The sequence below is a fragment of the Carcharhinus amblyrhynchos genome, chromosome 19 (genome assembly GCF_965287045.1).
Source record: "Carcharhinus amblyrhynchos chromosome 19, sCarAmb.v2.hapA, whole genome shotgun sequence".
NCBI lineage: Eukaryota > Metazoa > Chordata > Chondrichthyes > Carcharhiniformes > Carcharhinidae > Carcharhinus > Carcharhinus amblyrhynchos.
The window spans coordinates 16194886-16220317 of record NC_137342.1 but is presented as its reverse complement, the minus strand read 5'-3'; the positions used below and the strand labels follow the sequence as shown (position 1 = coordinate 16220317).

The 25432-nt window shown below is 41.5% G+C and overlaps 1 protein-coding gene across 1 annotated transcript; it reads right to left on the bottom strand.

Moving 5' to 3' along the window:
- Positions 1 to 1514: 1514 nt before the first annotated feature.
- LOC145355329 (intestinal mucin-like protein) lies at positions 1515 to 24789 on the bottom strand. Its single transcript, XM_080207293.1, has 9 exons — positions 24617 to 24789; positions 24273 to 24483; positions 21870 to 22039; positions 18377 to 18446; positions 14950 to 15050; positions 14776 to 14807; positions 9358 to 9468; positions 7224 to 7275; positions 1515 to 1657 (listed from the first exon to the last, which is right to left on the bottom strand). The coding sequence occupies exons 1-9, from the start codon at positions 24780 to 24782 to the stop codon at positions 1536 to 1538; spliced, it is 1035 nt and encodes a 344-aa protein (XP_080063419.1). The 5' UTR covers positions 24783 to 24789; the 3' UTR covers positions 1515 to 1535.
- Between the last annotated feature and the right edge of the window lie 643 nt (positions 24790 to 25432).

Below are 25432 nucleotides of genomic sequence, written 5' to 3'. Positions count from 1 at the left end.
GGTTCCAACTGCCAATCCACTATTGGGAGAAATGCTTAGTTGAACGGCTGATTGGCAAAATGAAGCAGCTAACAAAGAATTGTTGTTCACAAGTCCTTAGTCATTCCTTATTGCAGGCCCAAAGCATCTACAATGCACATAATATTATCCAAAAGATACAGGGTGCAATCTTATGAAAAAAATTCTAAGCGTCGAATGAACAAATAAATGGGAGTGAGTCACACCTATTTCGTAAAGCTGTGAGTCACAATCTTATGGCACTTTGTGCAAAAGAGGGGTGGGTGGAGCCTGAGCTTGCCAGTTAAGCCGGCTAATGAGGTCTTGGGATGCCATTGCACACGTGCCTGACCTCCCAGTGCACTAAGAGATCTCCTGCCAACCTCCAACCACCCCATGGGCATTAGCATTCCGCCCACCTTGCCGATCACTCTCCGAGCCATTTTACCACCCCCACCTGCCTTTGGACACTGAGACCTGCCTTCCCTGATCACCATCTCTGCAGAGTTCCCGTTTCCTCACCAATCACCCCCCACTGCAAAGTTCCATTCCCTCTATGATCACACTCCCTGCCGAGTTCCCTTCCTCCCTAATCACCAGCCCTGCAGTGTTACCTTCATTCTCAAACACCACCCTTGCAGAGTTCCCTTCCCTTCCTGATCACCACCCAACACAAGGCTCCCCTTCCCTCCTCCCACAGTGTGCCACTCCCACTCAGGCCCCACCTTCTTGGCCAAGTTATGGGCACTGGGCACAGTTATGGTGCCCAGTGGGCAGTGTCAGGGTGCCCTCTGGGCAGTGCCAGGCACTGCCACAGGGCACCCTGACACTGCCCACCGTACCCTATGGGCACTTCCAGGAGTTGTCCCCAAGAAGCTTGACCGGCAAGCAGATAAGTTGAAGTGAGCCTGGATGATAACATCTGGGTCTTGCTAATGACATTTAATTGATGTGATTAATACTTAAATCAGCTCCACACCCTTTCTGAGCACAAGCCTATTTCGCCAGCAAAACAGGGCCAGTTTGACAGGGGGAGATGAGGAACAGTGTGTGTTTCTGATTTTTTTGCCTCTTACCCAGTCATACCACTTCCCCTCACTGAATGACAGGCAGGATGAGGTCGTAAGATTGTGCCTACAGACACTTTAAATAAGCGAACTGCATCAGTTTGGTTATGTCAGTTGCCTGGAAGCTGTCAATACTGGAGGTGCACTGAAACAATTTTTGAACAACTTGGCAATGGACAGTTTGGATACAAACAGAATAAAACTATGGTGAACAAACTACATGAATATGCATTTACCAGCAATCTTTTTCACTGTGCTACTGAAGCCATAAGTTCGAATGATTAGGATTTGTAATTAGCCAATTTTAGTTGCACATTACTATGTATACATCTGAATTCACTTAAAAAATAAATCAAAAGTCATTCCTAAGCATGTAAACAGTGTTTTCAGTCCCAATCTCAGAAAATTCATTATGAAACAATATTTAATGATTCTTATTTAAATCACAATTCCAAGCATAAAAGGAAATACTTACTTTTCTGATCCAGGACAAGAACCTTCACAATAGTCCAAATTAAGTTCTTTTGAACATGTTTTATTGTTCAGTACTTTTGTGACATTTTCTACCCGTGGTTTTAGTTTGCAGGTACGTACTAGAACTAATAAAATCAACAACACAGATTAAAACTTAAGCCATGGTTGAATATATTTTACAAGCTAAAAACTGGGATGGTTCAGGAACTGAGTGATTATAAATTTTAAAAGATTCACCTTTACTCAGTTAATTTTAACTTAGTTATTTCCTCCAGAATGTCTGTGCACATGCAATAATTAACTCTCAATGAAACAAAAACAAACCATTCCAAAACAATGTATTAACTCCTTGACAGGAAACTGAAACATGCCATTTGGGGCTCTGCAATTCAATACAGCTTAACATTCTAAAATGAATTTTTGTGCTGAAGGTGAGCGCCAATAATGTTGGGGGACAGTCAATACTGATGACGTCCAGGTAAAATAAGGGATGGATGTGTCCCAGCACCTTACATAAGATGGACAATTTAGGGTGCAGAATTCAGCTGAGTTTTAGACATGATAAACCCTCAGAAACTGAGAAACCCATGACCACACTGAGGAATAACAAGTGGGTTCTCCCAATGCCCCGGCCAAAGATTAATCTGCAACCAGCACCCAAAATAAATGATTGGGACAGGTGTTTCATTGCAGATTGCGAGGCCATGCCAAGTGCAAATTGGCGATAGCATTTCCTACAGTGGTGTCATGTAAGCTCTGAGGGTCATGTGACCCATTCAGCCAATTGGGCCAGAACACATGAATCCTTGAGCAGAGCATGAGTTTTCCTTGTCACTTAAGAGTCTGACATCATAGAGTACTTGGAGTGCAGTAGCGTTTATCTCACTCACTGTAAATAATTATTTACCTTAATAAGCTGTATATTTATTAATCTACTTGGCGGCCACCCATATGTGCAGGATACTACATTAGATAACAAAGATCAATCAGAGTGCCTTCCTAACGTTCAAGCACTCGGGAAAGCAGACCTCATGTGGAAGCTCTTTGAAGCAAACTTGTTCAGTAGTCCGAGTGTCAAAATGCCCCTTTTTTGGGAAACTAGACCTATTTGACCCTAACATGAAGCAGTGAGTGCAATATGTCACTATATTTTTAAAGGCAATGAAATTAGGGGGCAGGGTAAAGAAGCAGCAGGTAATCCTATGAGCAGCCTGCCAGGCTCCAACTTAAAACCTGATAAGGAGTCTGACTTCTTCAGATGCCCGTGGCTGCAAAACGTTTGAGGAACTTGTAGAATTAGTCAAGGGAGATTTTCATCCAAAGCCATCGGTGATAATATAGTGATCCAAATTTAATTTGATAACAAGAGACCTCGGAGAGTCAATAGTGGTGTTTGTGGCACACTGAAGACAAATAGCTGAACAGCGCAAGTTCTAGTCTGCACTCAATGATATGTTGAAAGACAGGCTAGTCTGTGGTGTTAACAGCAAAATTATACAAAATCGATTATTAGCAGAGACAGAGATTACTTTAAAGAAGGCATTAGAAGTCACCCCCAACTTCAAGAAATGCCAAAAGGGGGGTGTGGAATTGTAGAGCGTACAAGTAGGTGAGGTCCACCAAGTTTGGCAGGAAGTTGTTGGTATTTGAATCACTAGGAAAGAGGGCACGGAAGTAATGAGCAACTAAGCTCAGAGCAAAAGAGAGTGCAGAGGTAAAGAGAATCTAGTCCACAGACCAGGAGCTATGAAGAATGGTACCAGTGTGAGGGAGGTTACTCCCAGGAGACATGTAAATTCAGGGAAACCACATGCATTGCCTGCAATTGAGGGAGGCACAATGAGAGCAACTGCAAGACTAAGCAGAGTCTATGGGACCAAGAAGAAAACAATTCTGACTCCAGTACACAGCACAGAGAATAACCTTGAAAAACAATTCTAAAGTAAACAGTTGGACAATGGTCCTAATTACAATTGTGTTGACAGTTAAGGTCAGGCACTCAGAATGCAGATGGACACAGGTGCCTCTGCTGCAGTTGTTGGAGCAAATAAAAATCATCATTTACAAAGAGGGATTCAGCTCCTATTGATAACTCTAAGATGCATGACGGTCAGGCTTGCAACATGTACTGGGGAAGCTTTAAGGATCTTAGGGACAACAACAATGTCCAAAAGCTACCAGCATCACTCAGCTCAACTGCCTTTAATAATAGTGGGGGGGGGGGGGGGGGGGGCAAGGATCAAGTTTGATGGCCTGAGATTGACCACCAAATTGGATTAAATTGGCTGGAAATTTTCAAAATCAATGATGGAAATTTCCATGATGTCTTAAAAATATTCCAGGAAATGTTCCAAGATGAATTAGGCAAGATGTAGGGCCTAGAAGTGAAATAATTAAGTGAATCCTGAGGCTACATCAAAGTCTATGAGAATAGCCTAATGCCACAGGGGAGAAGGCTGAGTCTGAACTTAAGTGGCTAGCAGAATTAGGCATCATCAAACATGTGCAGATTTCAGAGTGGGCGGTTCCCATCATGCCCATGCTTAAGTCAGGTAGAACCATTAGGATACATGGGAAACACAGATTAACCATGAATGAAGCAGAAAAATCATATTGATACCCAATACCAGAATTGAAGATTTGTATGCTAAATTAGCAGAAAGCGTAACTTACACTGAACTCGACATGATTAGAATTAGATGAGGCATCTAGAGAATATATTACAATAAATACCTACAGACGATTACACCAGTATACTCAGTTACCCTTCGCAATCTAATCAGCATGTGCAATTTTCCAGCACACGATGGAAAGCTTATAACAGGACTTACTGAAAGTGGTTGTCTATCTAGATGATGTGCTGGTCGCAGGAGCATCCAAACAGGAGCATCTGGCAAATCTCAAAGAAGTTTTAAAGAGACTTAAGAAGGACAGAATGAGACTAAAATGGAAGTAATATATGTTTCAAGCTCATGAATTAATGTACTTCAAAGTGGTTGCAAAAGGGCTGCTCCCTAAAGATGGAGAAGATAAAAACAATTAAGGAAGTATCAGCCTCCATAAATATATTGGAATTGAAATATTTTTTAGGAATTGTGAGCTTTTATGGAAGATTTACTCCTAATCCTTCTAAAGTGTTGGCACCAATACACACACTGCTCAAGAAGCACCAGAGGTGGTGTTGGGAAGAACATTGGAAAGAAGCCATTGAACGGGTAAAACTAGCTTTGCAGTCATCCAGTTTCTTAATTCATTTTAACCTTTCAAAAGAGATAATTCTTCTTTGCAACATGTCTCCTTATGGAATCAGAGTGTTTTTATTGCCTAAGATGGACTCTGACTGATGCTGAAAAAGCTTACTCTCAAATCGAAGAAGAGGGATATACTATCACCTTCAGATTGATGAAATTCCATCAATACCTTTATGGATAGCATTTCATAATAATCACTGACCATAACCCTTTATTGGGCCTATCAAGGTGGATAAGTCCATTCCTCCCATAGCTTCAGTGAGGGTCAAACAGTGGGCTCTATTGCTAACAGCCTACAAGTATACTCTTCGACATAGTCCAGGCACAGATATTTCAAGCATGAAAGCTTTAAACCAGTTTTCGCTATTCAAAAATATCGCCTACACTGGTGCCACAGGAAATTGTTCTTCCTTAAACATTTCCAATACATTGCCCATGTTGATGCAACAGGTCGAGTTTTGGACCCAGAAAGACTCCATTCTATCGAAGTCAAACATATGATCTTTCACAGTTGGCATTATGATGACAGGTCTGACCAATTAAGGTTCTTTCAGATAAAAAAAGATGAGTTATGTTGTGAGTATTAAGGAGAGCAAAGGTGGTTATTACAGGAGTTTCATTGTGCCCATCCTGTGATGACAAAGATGAAGATGCTCACATGCAATTATGTGTGGTGGCCTGTAGGGATACCAACATTGAGAATTTGGTCACACAATGTGACCAATGTCAAATGCAGCAAGAATTGCTGTCTCTGGCCCTAATGCATCCTTGGGAGTGGCCAGTTGAACCACAGGTGCAACTGCACATTGATTTTACAGGCCCATTCACGGGCACCATGTTCTATCCATAATAGAAGTACATTCCAAATAGTTGAACATAAATGAAATGATGTCCATGACCTCATCAACAATGGTCAAGAAATTACAACAGACATTCGCCATCCATGGGTTGCCAAGGTGCTAGTCTCAGATAATAGGACTGCTTTCACTAGTGAAGAGTTCCAGCATTTCATGAGAACCAATGGAGTTCAACACATTTGAACTGCACCCTACCACCCTGCTTCAAATGGACTGGCCGAGAGAGCCGTTCAAAGCCACCATGTATAAACAGTCATCAGCTTCTCTACAAACAAAACTGGCCCGCTTCCTGATCACCCATAGAATTAGATCTCAATTTAGCACCTACTGAGTTACTAATGGGCAGATGCATTAGAACAAAGTTGGATCTGATATTCCTGAATTCGGTGGGGAGGGTAGAGGCAAAGCAGAACACACAGATGAAGCATCACGACGCTACAAAAACAGAAAGGGTATTTGAGGCAGATGACTTGGTATATGCAGAGAATTATAGTACTGGTCTAAAGTGGATCCCTGGAATGGTCATGGCCTGAACAGGTTCAGTGTCAAATGAAATAGCTGTCCAAGAGAAAAGGGTTAAAAAGAAACCCAGAACCATTTGAGAAGGAGAGAATCCCACACAGGACCAGTGGGACACTTTGTCCCTAGTGTGCCTGTCAGTGATATTGCTCCAGATGAAAATAATGCTTCAGCAAGCTACCCCGAGGAAGAGCCAAGTAATGTTCCAGTGGAAACTGGAGAAGCTATCTGCACTGACACATCTTTGCAAGTCGAGAGTCCACTCATTGAAGTTCAAGCCTCTACTGCCAGAGCATCCGTTAGTGAACTACAGCACTCCCAAAGGACCAGGAAGTCCTTAGACCCACTTATCTTATAAGGGGCCATGTTTGAGATCCATTTGTTGAATAATACTGTAAATAGTTCAATTGTTATTGAAATGTGTTAATCGGGAACTTCAAGTCAGAGCTATGTAGCATTCCCCTTTACAGGGCAAGTTTCCATAGGGCCATTTGAGCCATTTAGCCATTTGGGCTGAAACACTCAAATCCTGGAGCTGAGTGTGGGTTTTCCTTGCCAGTTCGGTGCCTGGACTCATGGAGTACGTCAGCCTTTATGTCACTCTCTGTAAATAGTTACTTACCTTAATGAACCGTTCATTCATCAATTTACTTGGCAGTTGCCCATCTTTGCAAGATACTACACCTACAATATGGCATTTCAGAAATACTTTGGTGTTGGTTGCAAATACTTGAGGAAGTCCTGAAATTGTGAAGGCCACTGTATAAATACAGGTTTCTTCTTTACAGTCAGAAAACAGGGGAGATTGTTATTCCTTTATTCTGGGTTAAATGAACCCAGAATCGTAGAGTTAGAGGAAGGTTCATTGTTCATTTAACTGTATCACACTGTTTAACATTCTCTGCAGCCTGAAGCTATGGTAGGCAAAGGGTGAATTATTTGGATCTAGCAATATGGGTGATTGGTGAATAATGATTGATTTAGAAATTAGAAATATTTCTCATAAATTTGGATTCACAAATGCTTCCCTAAAATTGAACATGTTCGAAAATAGTTACCTGGGGGTCTACATTTATAACAGCATTTTCTGTCATCCCATATTTTGTCAGACTAAACAAAGAAAATAAACAGTAAATAGTTAATATTTACATACTCTTCAAATCTACAGTAATATAACTTCTGTGCCTGAAAAAATATACAATGATCATATGTTTTAATGCATGACGAAAAAAGGGAGAACTTAAACTTTTCATTTACTCACTCATATTTTTCTGAAATTCCTCCACCAACAACACATTCAGTTTAAAACAAATTCTGTTAGGCTTTAGAGAATCACCATCTTTTTTATTTACAGAGCTAGTCATTGGCAAACCACTTCTAAGAATCAGAGTCTTCTGATGTTGTTACCATTTCACCACTCTATGACATCTGTTTCTGATACCTGGTTGAGTTTGAGACAGTCCTAATCCGCTCACCCTTACCTTCACAAGATACATTCTTTAACAGAAAGAAAGAAACGAGAAAGAAAGAGCAGAAATACAGATAAGAGGAAAGATAAATGTGCGCACAGAGGCTTATTGAATGAAAGGTGAGTGACTTACTTTGTTTTTATGCAATGGAAGATTTATTTTTGGTGAGGAGATGGACAGTCCCACAGTAGCCAGACAGTACTGCTGTAGTGGATGATCACCCGTCTTTGCAAGACTGGTGTTAACCCAGAAATATATGTGGATTCAAACACGTCAGGCAGAATGCAGTCCTGGTATACTAACTAATACCATGTAATAAGTTTGGGAGAGAAGGCAAGACAAAATCAGCACCAATGTACAATTGGAATGCAGAGAGATTGTAAGATGTAAGAAAAAAAAACAGAAACTGAATTGTGTAACAGCCACATAAAAATTGCAGGAGAGGGAAAGAAGAGGGATGAAACTGTGGAGCCACAGAGAGATTGAGACAGGGAGTAGCAAATTAGAAAAGAGGTCAAGCAAATGAACAATAATGGATGAAGAAAGAGGTGCTACCTCATCGTGTGAGAGCAGCTAATGATAATAACCTGCAGATTTAACACTTGTAATAACTATAACATCTGCAAACTGTATGAAGAACTTCAGTGATACCCATTAGCAGCTATTACACTTCCTGCTGAATATATTATTAGCTTGTCCTGAATTACAGAAGCAACAGCATAAGACAAAATTTCATATTGTCATAAGTTGAGCAGAGCATCCTGCAGTAATATTAATGCTGACATGGAAGCAATGTTAAAGTAATAATTTTCTTTTTAGTTTTTTGATGGATATCAAATGATATTGGTTCAGATTAGCAATATGAGGTTACATAAAAAATATGCATTCTATAACTCCATATTTGGGGCAGCACAATAGTTAGCACTGCTGCCTCACAGCGCCAGGGAGCTGGGTTCAATTCTGCCCTCAAGTCACTGTCTGTGTGGAGTTTGCACATTCTCCCCATGTCTGCGTGGGTTTCCTGTAGGTGCTCTGGTTTCCTCCCACAGTTCAAAGTTTTTTTTAATTACTAATTCATGGAATGTGGGCATCACCAGCTGGCCAGCATTTTTTGCCATCCCTAATTGCCTTTGGAGGGCAGTGGAGAGTCACATGTGGCTCTGGAGTCACATGCAGGCCAGACTGGGTAAGGACAGCAAATTTCCTTCCCTGAATGACATTAATGAACCAGATGGGTTTTTCCATAATCAACAATGGTTTCACGGTCATCAGTAGATTCTTAAGTCCCAGATAAAGATGTGCGGATTAGGTTGATTGGCTATGCTAAATTGACCTTAGTATCAAGGGGATTAGCAGGGTAAATATGTGGAGTTATGGGGATAGGGCCTAGGTAAGATTGTGGTTGGTGCAGACTCAATGGGCCAAATGGCCTTCTTCTGCACTGTTGGGATTCTATGATAGTTAAAAAAAAATAGTTAAATAGAATATTGTTGTATATATTTTATTCTAGATGTTCCTAATTAAATAAAGTATAAAAATTTAAGCTGGATTATTCACTGCAGTTAAAATTATTTCACAATATAATTTCTTCCATCATGTATTGATGCCTGTAGTCATATCCTCTGAACAATGCCAGTTTAATCTAACTACTTTATCTGTACTTGATTAGGATTCTTCAAAATGAAGGAACATCTGGTAAAGGTGATCAAAATACTGTACAAACCTCTTCGCAAACAGGCTGATAGCCACAAGTCCGTTCCTGTGTTGTGACACCAGAGGAAGTACATTTGTAGGTAATACAGCCATTGCTGGGATGATCCCAAATTTCATTTTCCTAGGAATGACAAATGCAACACAATGAAAAAAGGAAATGCAACTGATGCTTCCAAAGCCAATAAAGCAAATAATTTAATGTCACCATTAAGGGGAAATTTGTAGGGTTTTCATAATCAACATAATAAATAATCTCAATATACTTATTTAATATAATAGAGCTTGGACAAACAGTCATCCAGACTTGAAACGTTGGCTCTATTCTCTCTCCACAGATGCTGTCAGAGTTGCTGAGATTTTCCAGCATTTTCTGCTTTATTTACAAGTTCAGGGATGGATTCCTTCAGTTCCACACGCTTGCCACTAGAGGTGCACCTTAAGCACCCACCCACTGAAGAGACTGGACGATTTTCTCAGGGAACTATGTGCAGAAGAGTTTCTATATGCGTTAAAACTCTTTAGAGTTCCAGGTCAGGATCCTGGTCCCATGTTTACCATTTGGAATGTCTGCTGTCATCAGACATGGTGGCTATAAGGTTTATCAAGAAGGTAGGTGAATTTCCAGGAAGAATATCCTGGTTGCACATCAAACAAACATGAACAACTCTTTAGGAAAAAAAAGGATTGATTAACCTCAAAGTTGTAAAGCAGAGTTAAAACTATGATTGAATAGAAATGTCTGCCTGAAATTTCTGCAGGGGTTATAGCACTGGAAAGCAGTGAATCCCTGCGGAAATGATTCAAGTAGCCTTTTACACAATTTAGCTGAGGATTCTGTTGAAGTTAAGGTAGAAGGTAGTTAAGGTAGTCCGTAGTTGGGAAAATGCTAGAGTCCATATTAAAGAAGAAATAGCAGGACATCTAGAAAAGAATGGTTCAATCAAGCAGACGCAGCACGGATTCATGAAGGGGAAGTCGTGCTTGACGAATTTACTGGATTTTTATGAAGATGTGACTAGTGCGGTAGACAGAGGGGAACTGGTGGATGTGGTGTTTTTAGATTTCCAGAAGGTGTTCAATAAGGTGCTTCACAAAAGATGGTTGCAGGAGGTTAGGGTACACGGAGTTGGGGATAAAGTGTTAGCATGGATTGAGGATTGGCCATCTGACAGGAAGCAGAGTGTTGGAATCAATGGATGCTTTTCTGGTTGGCAGTTGGTGACTAGGGGCATTCCGCAGGGATTGGTGCTGGGACCTCAACTGTTTACCATATACATAGACGATCTGGAGGAGGGGGCTGAATGTAGGGTAACAAAATTTGCTGATAACACGAAGCTGAGTGGAAAAGCGAATTGCGTGGAGGATGCGGAAAGTCTGCGGAGAGATTTGGATAGGCTGAGTGAGTGGGCGAGGACCTGGCAGATGGGGTATAACATTAGCAAATGTGAAGTTACCCACTTTGGAAGAAATAATTGTAGGATGGGATATTATTTAAATGGTGAAAAGTTGCAGCATACTACTGTACAGAGGGATCTGGGGGTCCTTGTGCATGAATTGCAAAAACTCAGTCTGCAGGTGCAGCAGGTGATCAAGAAGGCGAATGGAATGTTGGCCTTTATCACAAGGAGGATAGAATATAAAAGCAGGGACGTCTTGCTGCAACTGTACAAGGCACTGGTGAGGCTGCAACTGGAGTGCAGTTTTGGTCCCCTTATTTGCGAAAGGATATATTGGCCTTGGAGGGAAGTACAGAGAAGGTTTACCAGGCTGATAGCAGAGGTGAGGGGGTTAGCTTATGAGGAGAGATTGAATAGACTGGGCCTGTACTCGTTGGAGTTTAGAAGGCTGAGGGGGGGATCTTGTGGAGACTTACAAGATAATGAAGGGACTAGATAGGGTAGAGGTAGAGAGATTCTTTCCACTTAGAAAGTAAACCAGAACTGGAAGGCACAGCCTCAAAATAAGTGGGGGGTGGGGGGGGGTGCAATTTAGAACAGAGTTGAGGAGGAACTTCTTCTCTCAGAGGGTGGTGAATCTCTAGAATTCTCTGCCCATTGAAGTGGTGGAGGCTACCTTGTTGAATATGTTTAAGTCACAGGTAGATAGATTTCTGATCGTTAAGGGAATTAAGGATTATGGGGAGCAGGTGGGTAAGTGGAACTGATCCACTTCAGATCAGCCATGATTTTGTTGAATGGCAAGGCAGGCTCAAAGGGCTAGATGGCCTACTCCTGCTCCTATTTCTTATGTTCTTATGTTAGAAGTTACAAAGAAAAGCACACAAATTCTACTCTGCCACTATGCTTTTCGGTTGTCAAAAATTACATTGCTGCTGGAAGCTAAATATAATTTCATTTTCATATTTGTCTATTTTTTTTATTGTGGTTAAACCTAGAAACTTGAAAACTGCCACATGTGAAATATTAAAGTACCGAGATCCAGACTTCCCACCTGCAACAAGCAAGTTTCCAAATTACCCTAAATCCTCCCATCAAGTGATACATCTTCTCAACAAACCTGGGGGTTTCAAAATATTGCCAATCTAGGCAACTAGTTGATTGGTAGTACAGAACTTGAGTTTGGGTGCAAAAAGAGACATTCTGTCAAAGATTTCTGTTTTGCACTCACCAGGAGTGCAAAAATGCCAGATTTAAAAGGAAACAGTATTTTATACTGCACAAGAAAAGGGTGCTGATTGGCTGGCAAGTTGGCTCTGAGGTATAATGTTTGGACATATTAATTTTGCCTGCTGAGGACATGTCTCTGCAGAAGGCTATACGTAACTTCATGGCATAGTGGTTAGACCTGCTACCTCGCAGCGCCAGGGACCCGGGTTCAATTCCTGGCTTAGGTCAGTGTCTGTGTGGAGTTTGCACATTCTCCCTGTGTCTGTGTGGATTTCCTCCCACAATCCAAAAAATGTGCTGATTAGGTGGACTGGCCATGCTAAATTGTCCCTTAGTGTACTCAGTGTGGCGACGAGTTATTTTCACAATAACTTCATTGCAGTGTTAATGCAAGCTTAATAAATAAAAATGTGACTAATAAATAAACTTTACTTTAAGTCACACTGTGAGCCCAACTAATAATTATGAATTGTTAGCACACTCAGGATTGTTCAGCAAATGCTTTCCAATTGCAGAATCACAAGTTAGACATCATGTTCAGAGTTTTACAAGCATGTGTTGTTTGAGTATGGTCAGTACTCTGCTTATTGTGAACAACTGAAGGGGAGTGCTGGTTTGATTTGTTCTGCCAGTTGTGATGATACACACATGATCTATATAAATATATATTTTTTCTTGTTTACAAGGAATGTTTAAACTTCCAATGTTTTCTGCATGCAACCAGCGTGTTCAGAAAACACTTTACTCCAGGATGTAAAAGCATGTTAGTTATTCACTTCAGCTAGTAATTTGTTACTTTTATAGAGCAGATGGGCTTTTTCTTATTTTGAAATATACTCTTAGGAGGTTGATTGACAGGGTCATCTGATAATATAAAGAACTGGGTCTATATAGAGAAAAAGGTGTTTTACAGTTGGAGTGGCTGCTCTGTTAAAGTCAGAAGCATGTATAGGCTGTCCTGTGATCTCTCTCTCTCCCCACAAAATCTCTGAAAACTTTAGGACTGCTGATACCATTTATAACAAGTACACTTATGGTTGCTAACTGTATTAAAGTGGCACTTGCATCTCTAAGAGGAATGTTGTTTATTTGGAACTGAAATAGACATAAGCTAGAAAGTAAAGTTCTTCCCTTCAATTGTAAATAATGTTCAACTTTCAATAGTTAAGCTACTTAATTTGTTCGAGTAATATTTAAACAATGTTATTAAATAAAATTTGTTTTCCTACAAAGGACCTCTAATTTGTCAGTGGAATTACTCCTGGAGTAAAGCATCTTATCCTCATATTTATGCCACAACAGAAAAATTGTTGGATTCCATCTTCCAAATGTAATTTGGGATTCTGGTCCAGCACCCTAACACAGTCATTGGGATGTACAGCTTATTACCTGACATCACAGAGACACTGAAATACATACCCCAGATGACTTATTTGTGTGATAGGGAGAAGATCTTTTTGGCTTGATGGCAGCGACCTGTCAGTGGACAAGCCATGCTGACTGTCCCTAATCAGTCCTTGCGTGCCTGTAGATCCTGTCTCTCAACATACCTTCCAACAATTTACCCACCACAGATATGAAGCACACTGGCCTGTAGTTCCCAGGCTTTTCCCTGCAGCCCTTCTTAAACAAAGGCACAACATTTACCGCTCTCCAGTGTTCAGGCACATCACCTGTGACTATCGATGATTCAAATATCTTGGCTAGGGACCAGCAATTTCCTCCCTAGCTTCCCACAATGTTCTGGGATGATTCAATGATCTGATCAGGTTAGTATTATCCCTCAGGCCAGCCACAAACTTACTTCAATGGTCAATATACATATTGGGATTTGTATGGCTTCACTCGCTACAGGATTGGACTTAGCAGAAATCTTGTGAACAGGGCCTGATCCATTTGTTCAATATGTAAGCTTGATGCTAAAATAGGGCACATCAAAGCCATCCTGAGCGAGAATGTTCCCTCATGTGAACATTGCTTGCTGGCCCTGAGACCTAAAAAGTGGTCAGTTTACCTCAAATTACCCTGGAGGTAAAGCATCTCAAAAATTTGAGCAACAAGTGAATCTACTGTTTCATGCTGCTAGTTTGCAGTGGCAACACAAGGGGTGTTTGCCACAAACAAAATGTTGCAAAGTTGAGAACCCCGATGACTGCGTGAGGCTGATCTCACTGGATATTCAGGCCCAGTAAGATCGTGAGAGGCTAGATATCGGACACAAACCCGATTTTTCTGTCTCTCTCGAGATCTTGCCAGCTCATTCCACCAATCAATAGGCAGGACAAGAAGGTAAGATCGCCCCCAGTGTTTTTATATCTGCTCTGATGAGTGCAAGAAGACTAACTTCACCAGCATTTCTTTTTTCTTTCAAAAATAATATGGGCAATAATGATACTTCAAGAAGCAGCATAGAACATCATCACTTCAATGAATTGTTAATGCATTAACTCTCAACCAAATTCTTACATTTTGAAAAATCAAGGCTACTGCTGCACTTAATTTATTTGACATATTGGATGCACTGTAACATATTAGATACAACATATTACATGTTAACAGAAGATGACACTGTTTAAGTGTAATAAAACAACACAATTCCAAAAGGCAGGTGTTCACTTTGAGCCTCTTCTCCAAATAAATCCCCATAACCAATCAAAACTCTTCAATGCCACTATTCAAATGAAAGCCTTGGAATGATGAAACAATTCCATTCTCTAATATGACAAGTGTGCCACAATTAATAAATAACTATTTACAAACCTATTCTGCATAAAGGAAACATCAAATTCCGAATCACTTACCCTTCTTCGTGTTCCGTTATTGTCCAGACAACCTGATGAAAAAGGAAAAGCTTCATCAGTTCCATGATGTTATGTGATACAATGATCAAAGCTATTCATGAATTCCTATTTTCATCTGACTGACTACAAAACTATCAATTGGTTTGCATATTGAGTGAAGGTAAACAAACTTACATGTAGAAACACATGTGGTTTTGTCTTCAGATAACTTCTTTCCAGCTGGGCAAAAACAGCCTTCTTCATAGGAGGAGTAATTCGTCCCCTGCATCACCGTACTGAAAATGAGAATGCTGCTGTTAGTATTCTAAAGAGTACCCAATAATGGCCACACATGTCTTCAGGACTTAACCCAGCAGTAATGCTCCAGCACTGACCCTGCCACATTTTGTGAGTCTGATGGGAAAGCATGGGACTAGAGGGTTACTTCAGACACGTATCTGGCATCTGCCTGCCCAATGTAGTTGGAAAATCCAGAATTGGCCTGACTTCTATTAGTGGAAGATGGCAGCAAGTTTCTCATGTCCCATTCTTGCTGTCATTGGGCCTGTAAAAAAGTGATGGGGGTTCCGGTTCCCACAAGTTTGACCAGGAATTCTCAGGAATGGTGGGGACCCAATGCAGTCGGGAGTTACAACCAGATTATTGAGGAAAGACTGAGGGAATTCAAGCCTAAATTAAAATGTTAATATGTTAATATTAAAATTTGAAAAATTAAACTGGGATGCAATAAAATATGGTTGTCAATCATTGCTTGTAACATACTTTTTTAATGAACTAATATCCGAATTAAATTGCACACTTGGTTTGATTGTTTGGGATTTGGAAGAATTGGTATTAAACAGTGATTATGTTTCTTTAGTTTTAATCTAATGAGTTGCTTTTTTTTTGCTTATTCATTCAAGGGATGTAGACTCATTAATGTCCATTATTTATGACCCATGAGAAGGTGGTGGTGAATGGCATTCTTGAACCACTGGGTATTGTAGGTACATCCATAGTGTTGGGGATAAATTTCCAGCATTTTGACACAGTAAAGATGAAGGAGTGGCATTATAGTTCCAAGTCAGGTAAGTGGCTTGATGGTCCTATAAACCTTCTGCCTGTTCCTGTAGGTGGTAGAAGTAGTGGGTTCAGAAATCACTGTCGATGAGGAGTGTTTCTGCAGTGCATCTTGTAGATGGTACCTTTCCATGCCAATGATGGAGGAAGTGAATGTTTAAAGTGCCAATCAAGAAAGCTGCTTTATCTTGCATGGTGACAAACCTCTTCAGTGTTTATGGAGATTGACACATGCAGGCAAATAGTGGTATTTCATCACACTCTTGACTTGAATCTTGTAGACAATGAAGAAGTTTTAGAGCCTGCAAGTAACGCTACACCTTACAAAACCAAGGCTCTGGCCATTTTTTACAAGCACATTATTTATCTTCCTGATCCAATTCAATTTTTGGTCAACAGTAACAACTCTTCTTTTATCCTGGATGCTGATGCCAGGCATTTGATAATGGCAAGGCTGCTGAATGTTAAGCAAGGTTGTATCATGTCTTCTTGATGCTCACACTCATTGCTGGACACTTGTGGAGCAGAAGTTACTTGCCATTTATCAGCCTGAGAGTGAATTTTGTTCTGGTCTTACTGCAAACAGGCAGAGACAACTTTATTTTCTGAGAAGCTGCAAATGGAACTGAGTATTACACAATCATCAGTGAACATTGCCGCTTCTGATCCTATGATGGAAGAAAGGTTATTGATGAACCTTCTGAGCAGTCATGAAAACCATCAGAAATTAAAGAAATCATAACCTAATTTTAAATGAACTGAATCCAGTAATGTTATTTGCCCTCCTCAGCCCAAGCCAGGATATTTTTCAGGTCTTACTGAATTTGAATATGGACTTCTTTGGTATCTGACCGGCTATGAATGGTGTTAAACATTGTGCAATCATCATGATGGAGGGAAGGTCATTGATGAAGCAGCTGATGATGCCATTACCCTGAAGGTCTCCTATGGTGATTTCATCTCAGCCCTAAATGGTTAATCCTTTCTTCTCAAACTGTGTCCACAAAAAATCTAAAACTTGTGTATATGTATATATATATACATATATAGAGCTTTTCATGACCACCAGAAATTTCAAAGAGCTTTATTCAAAGGAGTGCATTTGAAGTGTAATCACTTGCAGTTTAGAAAATGCAGTAGCCTATTTGCGCACAGCAATTGATGCTGATCACATAATCTGTTTTTGTGAGGTTGATTGAGGAATATATATACATATAGAGAGAGAGAGAGAGAGAGACTGTGATGACTCCCTGCTCTTCTTCGAGATGGTGCCATTAGATCTTTTACCCTTTTTTTTCATATAGTCATAGATTCATAGAGGTTTACAGCATGGAAACAGGCCCTTTGGCCCAACTTGTCCATGCCACCCTTTCTTTTAAAACCCCTAAGCTAGTCCCAATTGCCCACCTTTGGCCCATATCCCTCTATACTTATCTTACCCATGTAACTGTCTAAACGCTTTTTAAAAGACAAAACTGTGCCCGCCTTTACTACTATCTCTGGCAGGTTCTTCCAGACACCACAAACGTTTGTGTGAAAAAATTGCTCCTCTGGATCCTTATGAATCTCTCTCCTCTCACCTTAAACCTATGTCCTCTGGTTTTAGACTCCCTTACCTTTGGGAAAGATATTAACTTTCTAGCTGATTTATGCCCCTCATTATTTTATAGACCTCTATAAGATCACCCGTCAGCCTTCTACGCTCCAGAGAAAGAAGTCCCAGTTTATCAAGCCTCTCCTTACAACTCAAACCATCAAGTCCCGGTAGCATCCTAGTAATTTTTTTTTTAACTCTTTCTAGTTTAATAGTATCCTTTCTATAATAGGGTGACCAGAGCTGTACACAGTATTTCAAGGGCAGCCTTACCAATGTCTTATACAACTTCAACACCTGTATTCAATGCTCTCACCAATGAAACCAAGAATGCTGAATGCCTTTTTTACCACCCTGTCCACCTGTGACTCCACTTACAAGCAGCTATGAACCTATACTCTGAGATCTCTTTGTTCTGTAACTCTCCGCAACACCCTACCATTACTGAATAAGACCTGCCCCGGTTCAATCAACCAAAATGCATCACCTCACATTTATTTAAATTAAACTCCATCTGCCATTCATCAGTCCACTGGCCCAATTGATCAAGATACTGTTGCAATCCAAGATAACCTTCTTTTAGGCTGACCAACCGGAGAAAATATCCCCCTAACATCTACTCTTAGGATTTCATATTTCAATGACATCACGTCTCGTTCTCCCAAACTCTGGGATATGAAGGCTTAGTCCACTCAATCTCTTTATTTCTTCATGAGCTCCAGACGACATGGACTGTAACTCCAGGCCGTGTAGGATGATATGTGATTCTCATACACAAAGCTCTGTGGGCAGCAGCACAAGTTGGACAATTCCAGCTTTGTTTGCTTGTTGTGGACAGACTGGTGAGGGGAAAGGTACTTTTGATGCTAAGCATTTATCATAAGCATTAGATAACATACAAAACAGGGTCAAACTGAAACTATATAAAGGAAACTATATCATACTTACTTGTTTACACAATAATCATCTCTCTTCTTTTCACAAGGCTTATATACGAATCCTACGTTGCATTCAAAAGCTATTCAAAGTGATTTAAAAATAAGTAAGCATTCAGAAAAACCATCAGAAATTAAAGAAATCATGACCTAATTTTAAAACTAGTAATGCCAGTACCCTGGTACAAACATTAGCACACACACCCACTGGCATTTCTAAACTTTGAAATTGAGGTTAGTTGTATTTTCTACCAGAGAATGTTCTAAAATATGCTCATGCAGTTTTTTTTTAGTTCTTTGACTGTAATATGTTCTTTAGCTCTGATGAAGAGTCATCCTGACTCGAAACATTGGCTCTATTCTCTCCCCCACAGATGTTGTCAGACCTCCTGAGATTTTTCAGCATTTTCTGTTTTTAATTCAGATTCCAGCATCCGCAATATTTTGGTTTTATCTTTAGGTCTATTACAGAGAAAGCAAGTTTTGTTTAAGAAGTTTGGGAGTGAAACAGAATAAAACATTTTGGGCACGTGAAATAGAACCAAAGAGGGCGACCTTGAGCCCGTGCTCGCCGTCCATGGGAATGGTAGCGGGGGCTCAAGATCTAGCGAAACCACAACTGGCGTGAACCTGATTTTAATACATTTGAATGCATTAACATACTATTAACTATCCTCCTCACTGTATATGGAGCCCAAACGGTGCTAACTTTGTTAAAGTGACGTCACATTTGCACAATCTACAGCAGTTTCACTCAGCTGTGAACCTGTTGTGGAGATTTCCCAGGAGAGAGGGATGTGGTCAGGCAGTGCCTTGGCAATTGGCAACCTATGCTAGGGGCAATGTCAGGGGCAGACCCTAGTGGGAGCCTCATGGGGGGGTAGGGGATGAATCATTTATTTGTGGTGGTGGGGTGGGGGCAGCGAAAATAGGAGCTCCAATGTGTGAGACAATGGGGTGCCATCATTGACTGTATGGGGGTGGGGGGGGTGGTGAGAGGTGTGCCAGCACTGACTGCTTGGGGTTGCATGTCTTGTCCAGGTACATGTTTATCCTCTTCAAGTCTTCCTGCAGGAGGGAGACACCAACTCTATGTTCACCCTGCCCATCTGCAGACACCACAGAAGACACTGGCGTTGTCATTTCTACATCCGACATCACGATCAGCAGTGGGCTTGGGGGAGGATAGGTCCAATATTAGATGGGAAGGGGGAAGGGGGGAGGGGGGAGGGTGCCATCACTGGCTATGTGGGGTGGGGTCTGTTGGCTGTGACTGTTTGGGGGAGGAGTTGGGGTGCTGGGTCTAATCATGAGTGAGAGAGAGAGAGAGAGTGGTGAATGTTGGCTCTAGTCATAGATGGGAGGAGGATGGTGGTGGGGGGGACAGGGTGGGGGAGAGTGGGGGTGGCAGTGAATGCCAGCTCTGATTGCAAGGGAGAGAGGGCGTGGGGTGATTGCAGGAAGGGGTGAATGCTGGCTCTGGTTGCAGGGAGAGGGAGGAATCCCTGAGACCTCTGTAGTGAGGTGAAAGGGAGGTTACTTTTTCCTCTAATTGGGGTGCCCTTTAAACTTGGCACCCTGATCTCAGTGCAGCCAGGCTTTTCCAGTATGTTTAGGCTCCGCGCCTCTACACAACAGTGTGAAGCACACCCTTTTTTTGATAGAGTGTCATAAGATCTGGAGAGAAACATGTCATTTTTCTAGCTGGAACCAACACTGCCATTCTTTTGGTAAGATTGTGCCCACAGAAACAAATTTTGGTCTCCTCACATGGATTTAAGTAGATGGACAGAGCAAAGATTAGTCAGGAGGAGGGAGGAAGGAGAAGCCAATAATTGATTGCATGTCTTGTCCAGGTACATGGTTATCCTTTTCAAGTCTTCCTGCAGGAGGGAGACACCAACTCTATGTTCACCCTGCCAATCTGCAGACACCACAGGAGACACTGGCATTGTCATTTCTACGTCCGACATCACGATCAGCAGTGGGAAAGTGAAGCTTGAGGTGGGGTATTGTTAGAAAGTCATGCCATATATTAGCAATGGCCTCACTTATTTAGTGGGCTGAAATCACTGGTTGAGTTTTAGAATACTGAACAAAAGTGATTCAGTGACTCAAAACATCAGCTTCTAAGGAAGGAGCAGGGGAGGAAACGTTTGCAGGACGGTATCTTAAACATTCTAATGCCATTGAAAAGTGAGCCAGGCTATTCAGAAGAACCCATCAAAGACAATCGACTTGGAGGAATGCAAATAACCACAGCCAGAATTCTCTGGTCTCGCATAACCTACTACCTCTACCAATGAGAACGAAGAATCCCAGTCACAGGCGAGTTCAGAGAATTCAAGCCCACATTTCCCAACCCATCCACAAATCATTCAGACACTCACCTACATATACAAGTAAATGGGGAACATGTCATTGGACAAAATTACTTTGGACAATGGGCTATGGTTGAGAAAAGAACACTCCCAGCCATAATCTAATCATGTCTAAAGCAGGAATCGGGAATCAACTTGCTATGACCTTGTTTGGGTAATTGGTCAGATGGAGAGAAGGGATCATGTGATGAGCCAGCTAACCCTTGTTTTTGTTTTTTATAAACTGCTTTTTTCCAAGTCAGAGAGCCTAAGAAAGTATTTTAACTGAGTACTCTCTCTCTCTCCATCGATCTTACAATCTTCCCTGGCTGTTAGTTGAGCATTCACACAGTGTAGGCAGTATTTTAAAAATCAACCCAACAGTTACCGACTCCAGGAGAAAAGATATGTTATCTGTCAACATCTTGAAATGGTCTCAGTGCACGAATCCAGAAATATCATCAAGCCCAGTTTGAAACTACCCAAGTCATCAAAGTACAATGTTTGTATACCAGAAATTTTATTGGACTTTTAAAATCTACTTAAGCTATCCTTTCTTTTGTACCTTAGCAGTCTGTGTGTATGCTCTTCGAGGCATATATGGGTGGGAGTAGAAGTATTTTAATTATTTTTATTTGAAATCTTACCTTTTTTTGCCAGGAAGGACAGAAATGCTACTCCTAGATCCACAAGAAAAGTCACAGCCTCACCTGCGAAGGACTCCAAACCATTGGCCTCACACCCCCAATCCTGCCCCCAACATATCTCAAACCTTCCCTCACAAGACCATCCTGAAGTCTCTCCCCGGGACTACCTGCTTCTGAACATGCTTTCCTTTGAAATCAACAAATCTTCTCCAACTGAACATCTCCAACCAGCTAGCCAGGCAGTTGCTGCTTTCTGCCTATTTGGGGATGATTTCTGGAAACATATAGGTGGGGCCCAGGCATTAAAATGCTCCAGGCTGAAAATCAGGGCAAGCAACTTACTCCATTTTTCCCTTTAATACCAGCTGACCCAAGATCCACATGGGATCAGGATTGTCCCCAAGTTCTCACATTTATTAAAATAAGCCATTGACTGTTTCAAAGCTGTATTTTCTTAATAAAGTTTGATTTGACTGTTTTCTCAGTGCAGGATACTCACGGCATTCATCAGTCAAAGATCTCCAGTCAACACATGTGTTTTCTCTGCAGCTGATGGCAGCTGATTCAACATTGCCACATTCCAGTTCTGTAGAGTTGGTCAGGCAGTGGTCAGTTCTACAGGTTTTTTTGTAACGCATAAGTTCCTTTGGGTCACATTTTTCAAATGCTCTGTGGAGGAAACACAAATATCACTGAGAAAAAGCCACAAGACTGTGAGCAATATCTTATTAAATTTCAAGTTACATTTTTAGTTAATTCTAGGCACCAATGTGATGGCTAAAATGACAGTTTATTTAGTTGAAATGTTAACTAAATTGACACTTCAACACATTAAAAGAGTGAAAACCACATTTCTTTTAGGGATTTTTTAGGGATTATCAATTTTTCTCTTTCTTAACCATTTTACAGATGTGTGCATTCACAAGCTAATGCATCACTGCAGAATCTATCACTGTGTTTCTCATTCTAAAGATGAGGAACCGATCGGAAAGTGCAGGACACAGGGTTGAATAGGTGAAAGGAAGAAGCCAGGAAGAATTACGTACAGAACACCCACAGATAATGTACGCTGACACACAGAGGCAAGAGTCAGTTTATAACTACTGCCTTGACATTCAGCAGAACCTCTCCATCCAATGAGATAGTTCATCATTTCCCCCCCAAAACGCTCCAGCCCCTCCCATTCCCTCCCCCCAACTTCATATCTGATTTTCCAAGTAGAGAAAGTTAGACAAATGAGTTAATAAAAAGTTTCTCATGAAAACTCTCCAGAGCGTGACCTGTTAGTTCTACAGCAGTGCAAGAAATGCATGGTCTCATGTTTCATTAGGTTTGGAAGAGAAGAATTGATGATGTGATGCATATTGTTGAGCCAACCCAGCAGTATCTGTCTTTTTCTCTCCAATTCTACAATTATAATGTTTGTATTTATACAGCAGTTTATCAAATCATGTACCTTAAAACACATTGAGTTAACAAAGGAGAAAGCTCAGCACTTCAACACAATGAGCATTGTGAGATTGGAAGTAACCACTGAGGGCAATATAAAGGTACAAAGGTGTACCTATGAAGGTACAAGTTTCTATCTGATGCATTAACCAACAAAAAAATCCTGTCAAATGATTCCACAAGTGGGCAGCTGTCACGAGAACTGATGTTCATGGGATGTGCATGTTCCATTACTCCATAAATAATCACCAGACTTCCTGCTGACCTTTCAACAAATATTACTCCCTAGTCACATGGTGCAAAATTTCTAACTGCCTGACAAGTTCTGCACACATGAGGATGGCGTCAACCAGGATCTTGGGTTCATGTTACACTATCTGTAACCTCCATGGCTTGCCTGGGCTTGCAAAATCTCACTAATTGTCCTGGTTGGAGACAATACACATCTTTTTAACTGTGCTTAACCCTCTCTCCACTCAAATTGTCAGTACCTTTAAGACTTGATTACCTGTAAAGAATTGCATTCCCACCATTATCTTGTAAATTGAGTTTGTGTCTGTATATGCCCCGTTTGTGAGCACAGCTCCTCATTCAACTGAAGAAAGGGCGACACTCCGAAAGCTCGTGCTACCAAATAAACCTGTTGGACGTTAACCTGGTGTTGTGAGACGTCTTACTGTGCCCACCCCAGTCCAACAACGGCATCTTCACATCATGACGAGGTGGGACCAGATGTGGGTGACTCCATGGTTTATTTCTGCCAGCAAGCACACTGGGCTCCCTCCCATCTGCCACCAGGCCGTTTCATTCAGGCTTGGAGTGGGGTAGGGATTGGTGATGGCTGCCTGCCCACAAACAGTGGGTAGTCTGCTAGGCCAATTAATTCCAGTTCCCAGGCACCATCTAGAATTTTCCAGTTGACATGCAAGTCCGTCAGTTGAAATATGGCTGAGAATTTCAGGTGCCGCACCCCTCCTCCCGAGAGCAACAAACTAGGAGTTGGGAGCAGAGAGGGAGAATCTGTCCAGTTTGGAAACACAGTCCCTCACGCTCACAATAACCATAGGGCCACAGCTGTGATCACCTGGTGGAGGGGATGCCCCTGCACAACTCAAGTCTGGAAGCTGTGGCGTTTTTGTACGTTAAAGAGTTATGAGGCTTTTCAGTAAGTTCGTCCATCTCGAAGTGCCCACATTCTCTCCTGTCTACCAATATCTCTGTGCTGGAGGGGCTCCTATATTCCCTCTTACCTCGTGCGCCTACATGAGTGGTCAGCATTCACCAAGGCCACCGACTGGCCCGTGCATTAAATGTCCTATCAGGCACCAACAAGGGTGTCACGACCTGGAAATGCTCCCCACCTCAGAGAGCAGCGCCAGAAGGAAAATCAGCCCATAGACATTTGAAAACTATCTTTGAAATGTATCAAGTTATAATTTAAAGTTTTACTTACGGCCCTGAAAGGATCTCGCACACTGGTGGCATGTCACAAGGTGGAGGAGTTGGAGATGGTGTACAGGTCTCGTTCTGAGGAGCTGACTTACAATACGGCTTGCTGGGGTCATTAACCTTCCAGTCCAATGCTGTTTTGTGACAACAGTTGGAGCTTTCTATTTTGCCATCTGGTCTCATGCAATCATCAGTGGGAGCATTTGTGCAAGTACCTGAGAAAGAGGGAAAAAAAATGTGAAACATTTGTCCTAATTGCATGACTAACATCAAATCAGCAGCAACTTTACACTGCAATGGAACATAAATATGGCAAGCAATGTATTCAGAATTTGTGAAATCACATACCACACTGTCCTTGTGTATTATTGAAGAAAAACCTTCCAGCCACCATGATTCTAAAGTCGTGAAGGCTAGCAGTGATTGTTGTTTTAATCTCACTGAAATAAATACGCAAAGATCTGGAGTTCTGTTGCGTGACACTTATTTCACCTGCTGCGTAGGGAATTTCCATTTCATTTCCATCAACTGTTAGCTGCAAGATTTAAAACACGGTTTTATTCGAACCATCCCGAATGAGCAAGCAGCCTATCACGTCTCCAACATTGTAAATTTGGACATTGTTAACTATAACAAAAGCAAGATGTTGCGGATGCTGGAGATTCAGAACAAATCCTGAAAATGCTGGAAATACTCGGCAGGCCAGGTGGCACCTGCGGAGAGAGCGAGATGGTGAGAATTTTATCAGCCCTGCGTGCTACAGGAATGAGGCAGTAGGGTGCAGGTAAGATTGCAAGGAACCATGGCAAGAGACTCCCTGACTATGTCATGCAGTCAGGGCATTTCACTGATGGAAACGGATAGGTTTCTCTCCAGGGAGGTCACTTGACTTTGCAGAAGTCCTATTAAAGGCTGTTTTACCACGTCACTGGCATCTTGCAGAAAGCAGATCAAGCTCTCCAGAGCGGCAAGATGATTGTCTAAATGTCTCCCAAAGGATCAGCTGAGAGGCGATCATTTTTTTTTAAGCGGGGAAGGCAGCCCTTATGCGCCAGTAATTTCCTCAGAAGGTTGCCCCCTCTACCATCAATAGATTTGTTATTATTCAAAAACCTTGTTGGCCTGTACTGCTGGAGGCTGCAGGAAACATGCCTTTCCCTACAG

Coding starts and splice junctions, on each gene's coding strand:
- LOC145355329 (XM_080207293.1), bottom strand. CDS start 24,782: ATGGAAATTCCCTACGCAGCAGGTGAAATAAGTGTCACGCAACAGAAC. Junction 9,469..14,775: donor ATAACGGAACACGAAGAAGG/GTAAGTGATTCG, acceptor TGTCATTCCTAG/GAAAATGAAATTTGGGATCA. Junction 7,276..9,357: donor ATCAGCCTGTTTGCGAAGAG/GTTTGTACAGTA, acceptor TTCTTTGTTTAG/TCTGACAAAATATGGGATGA.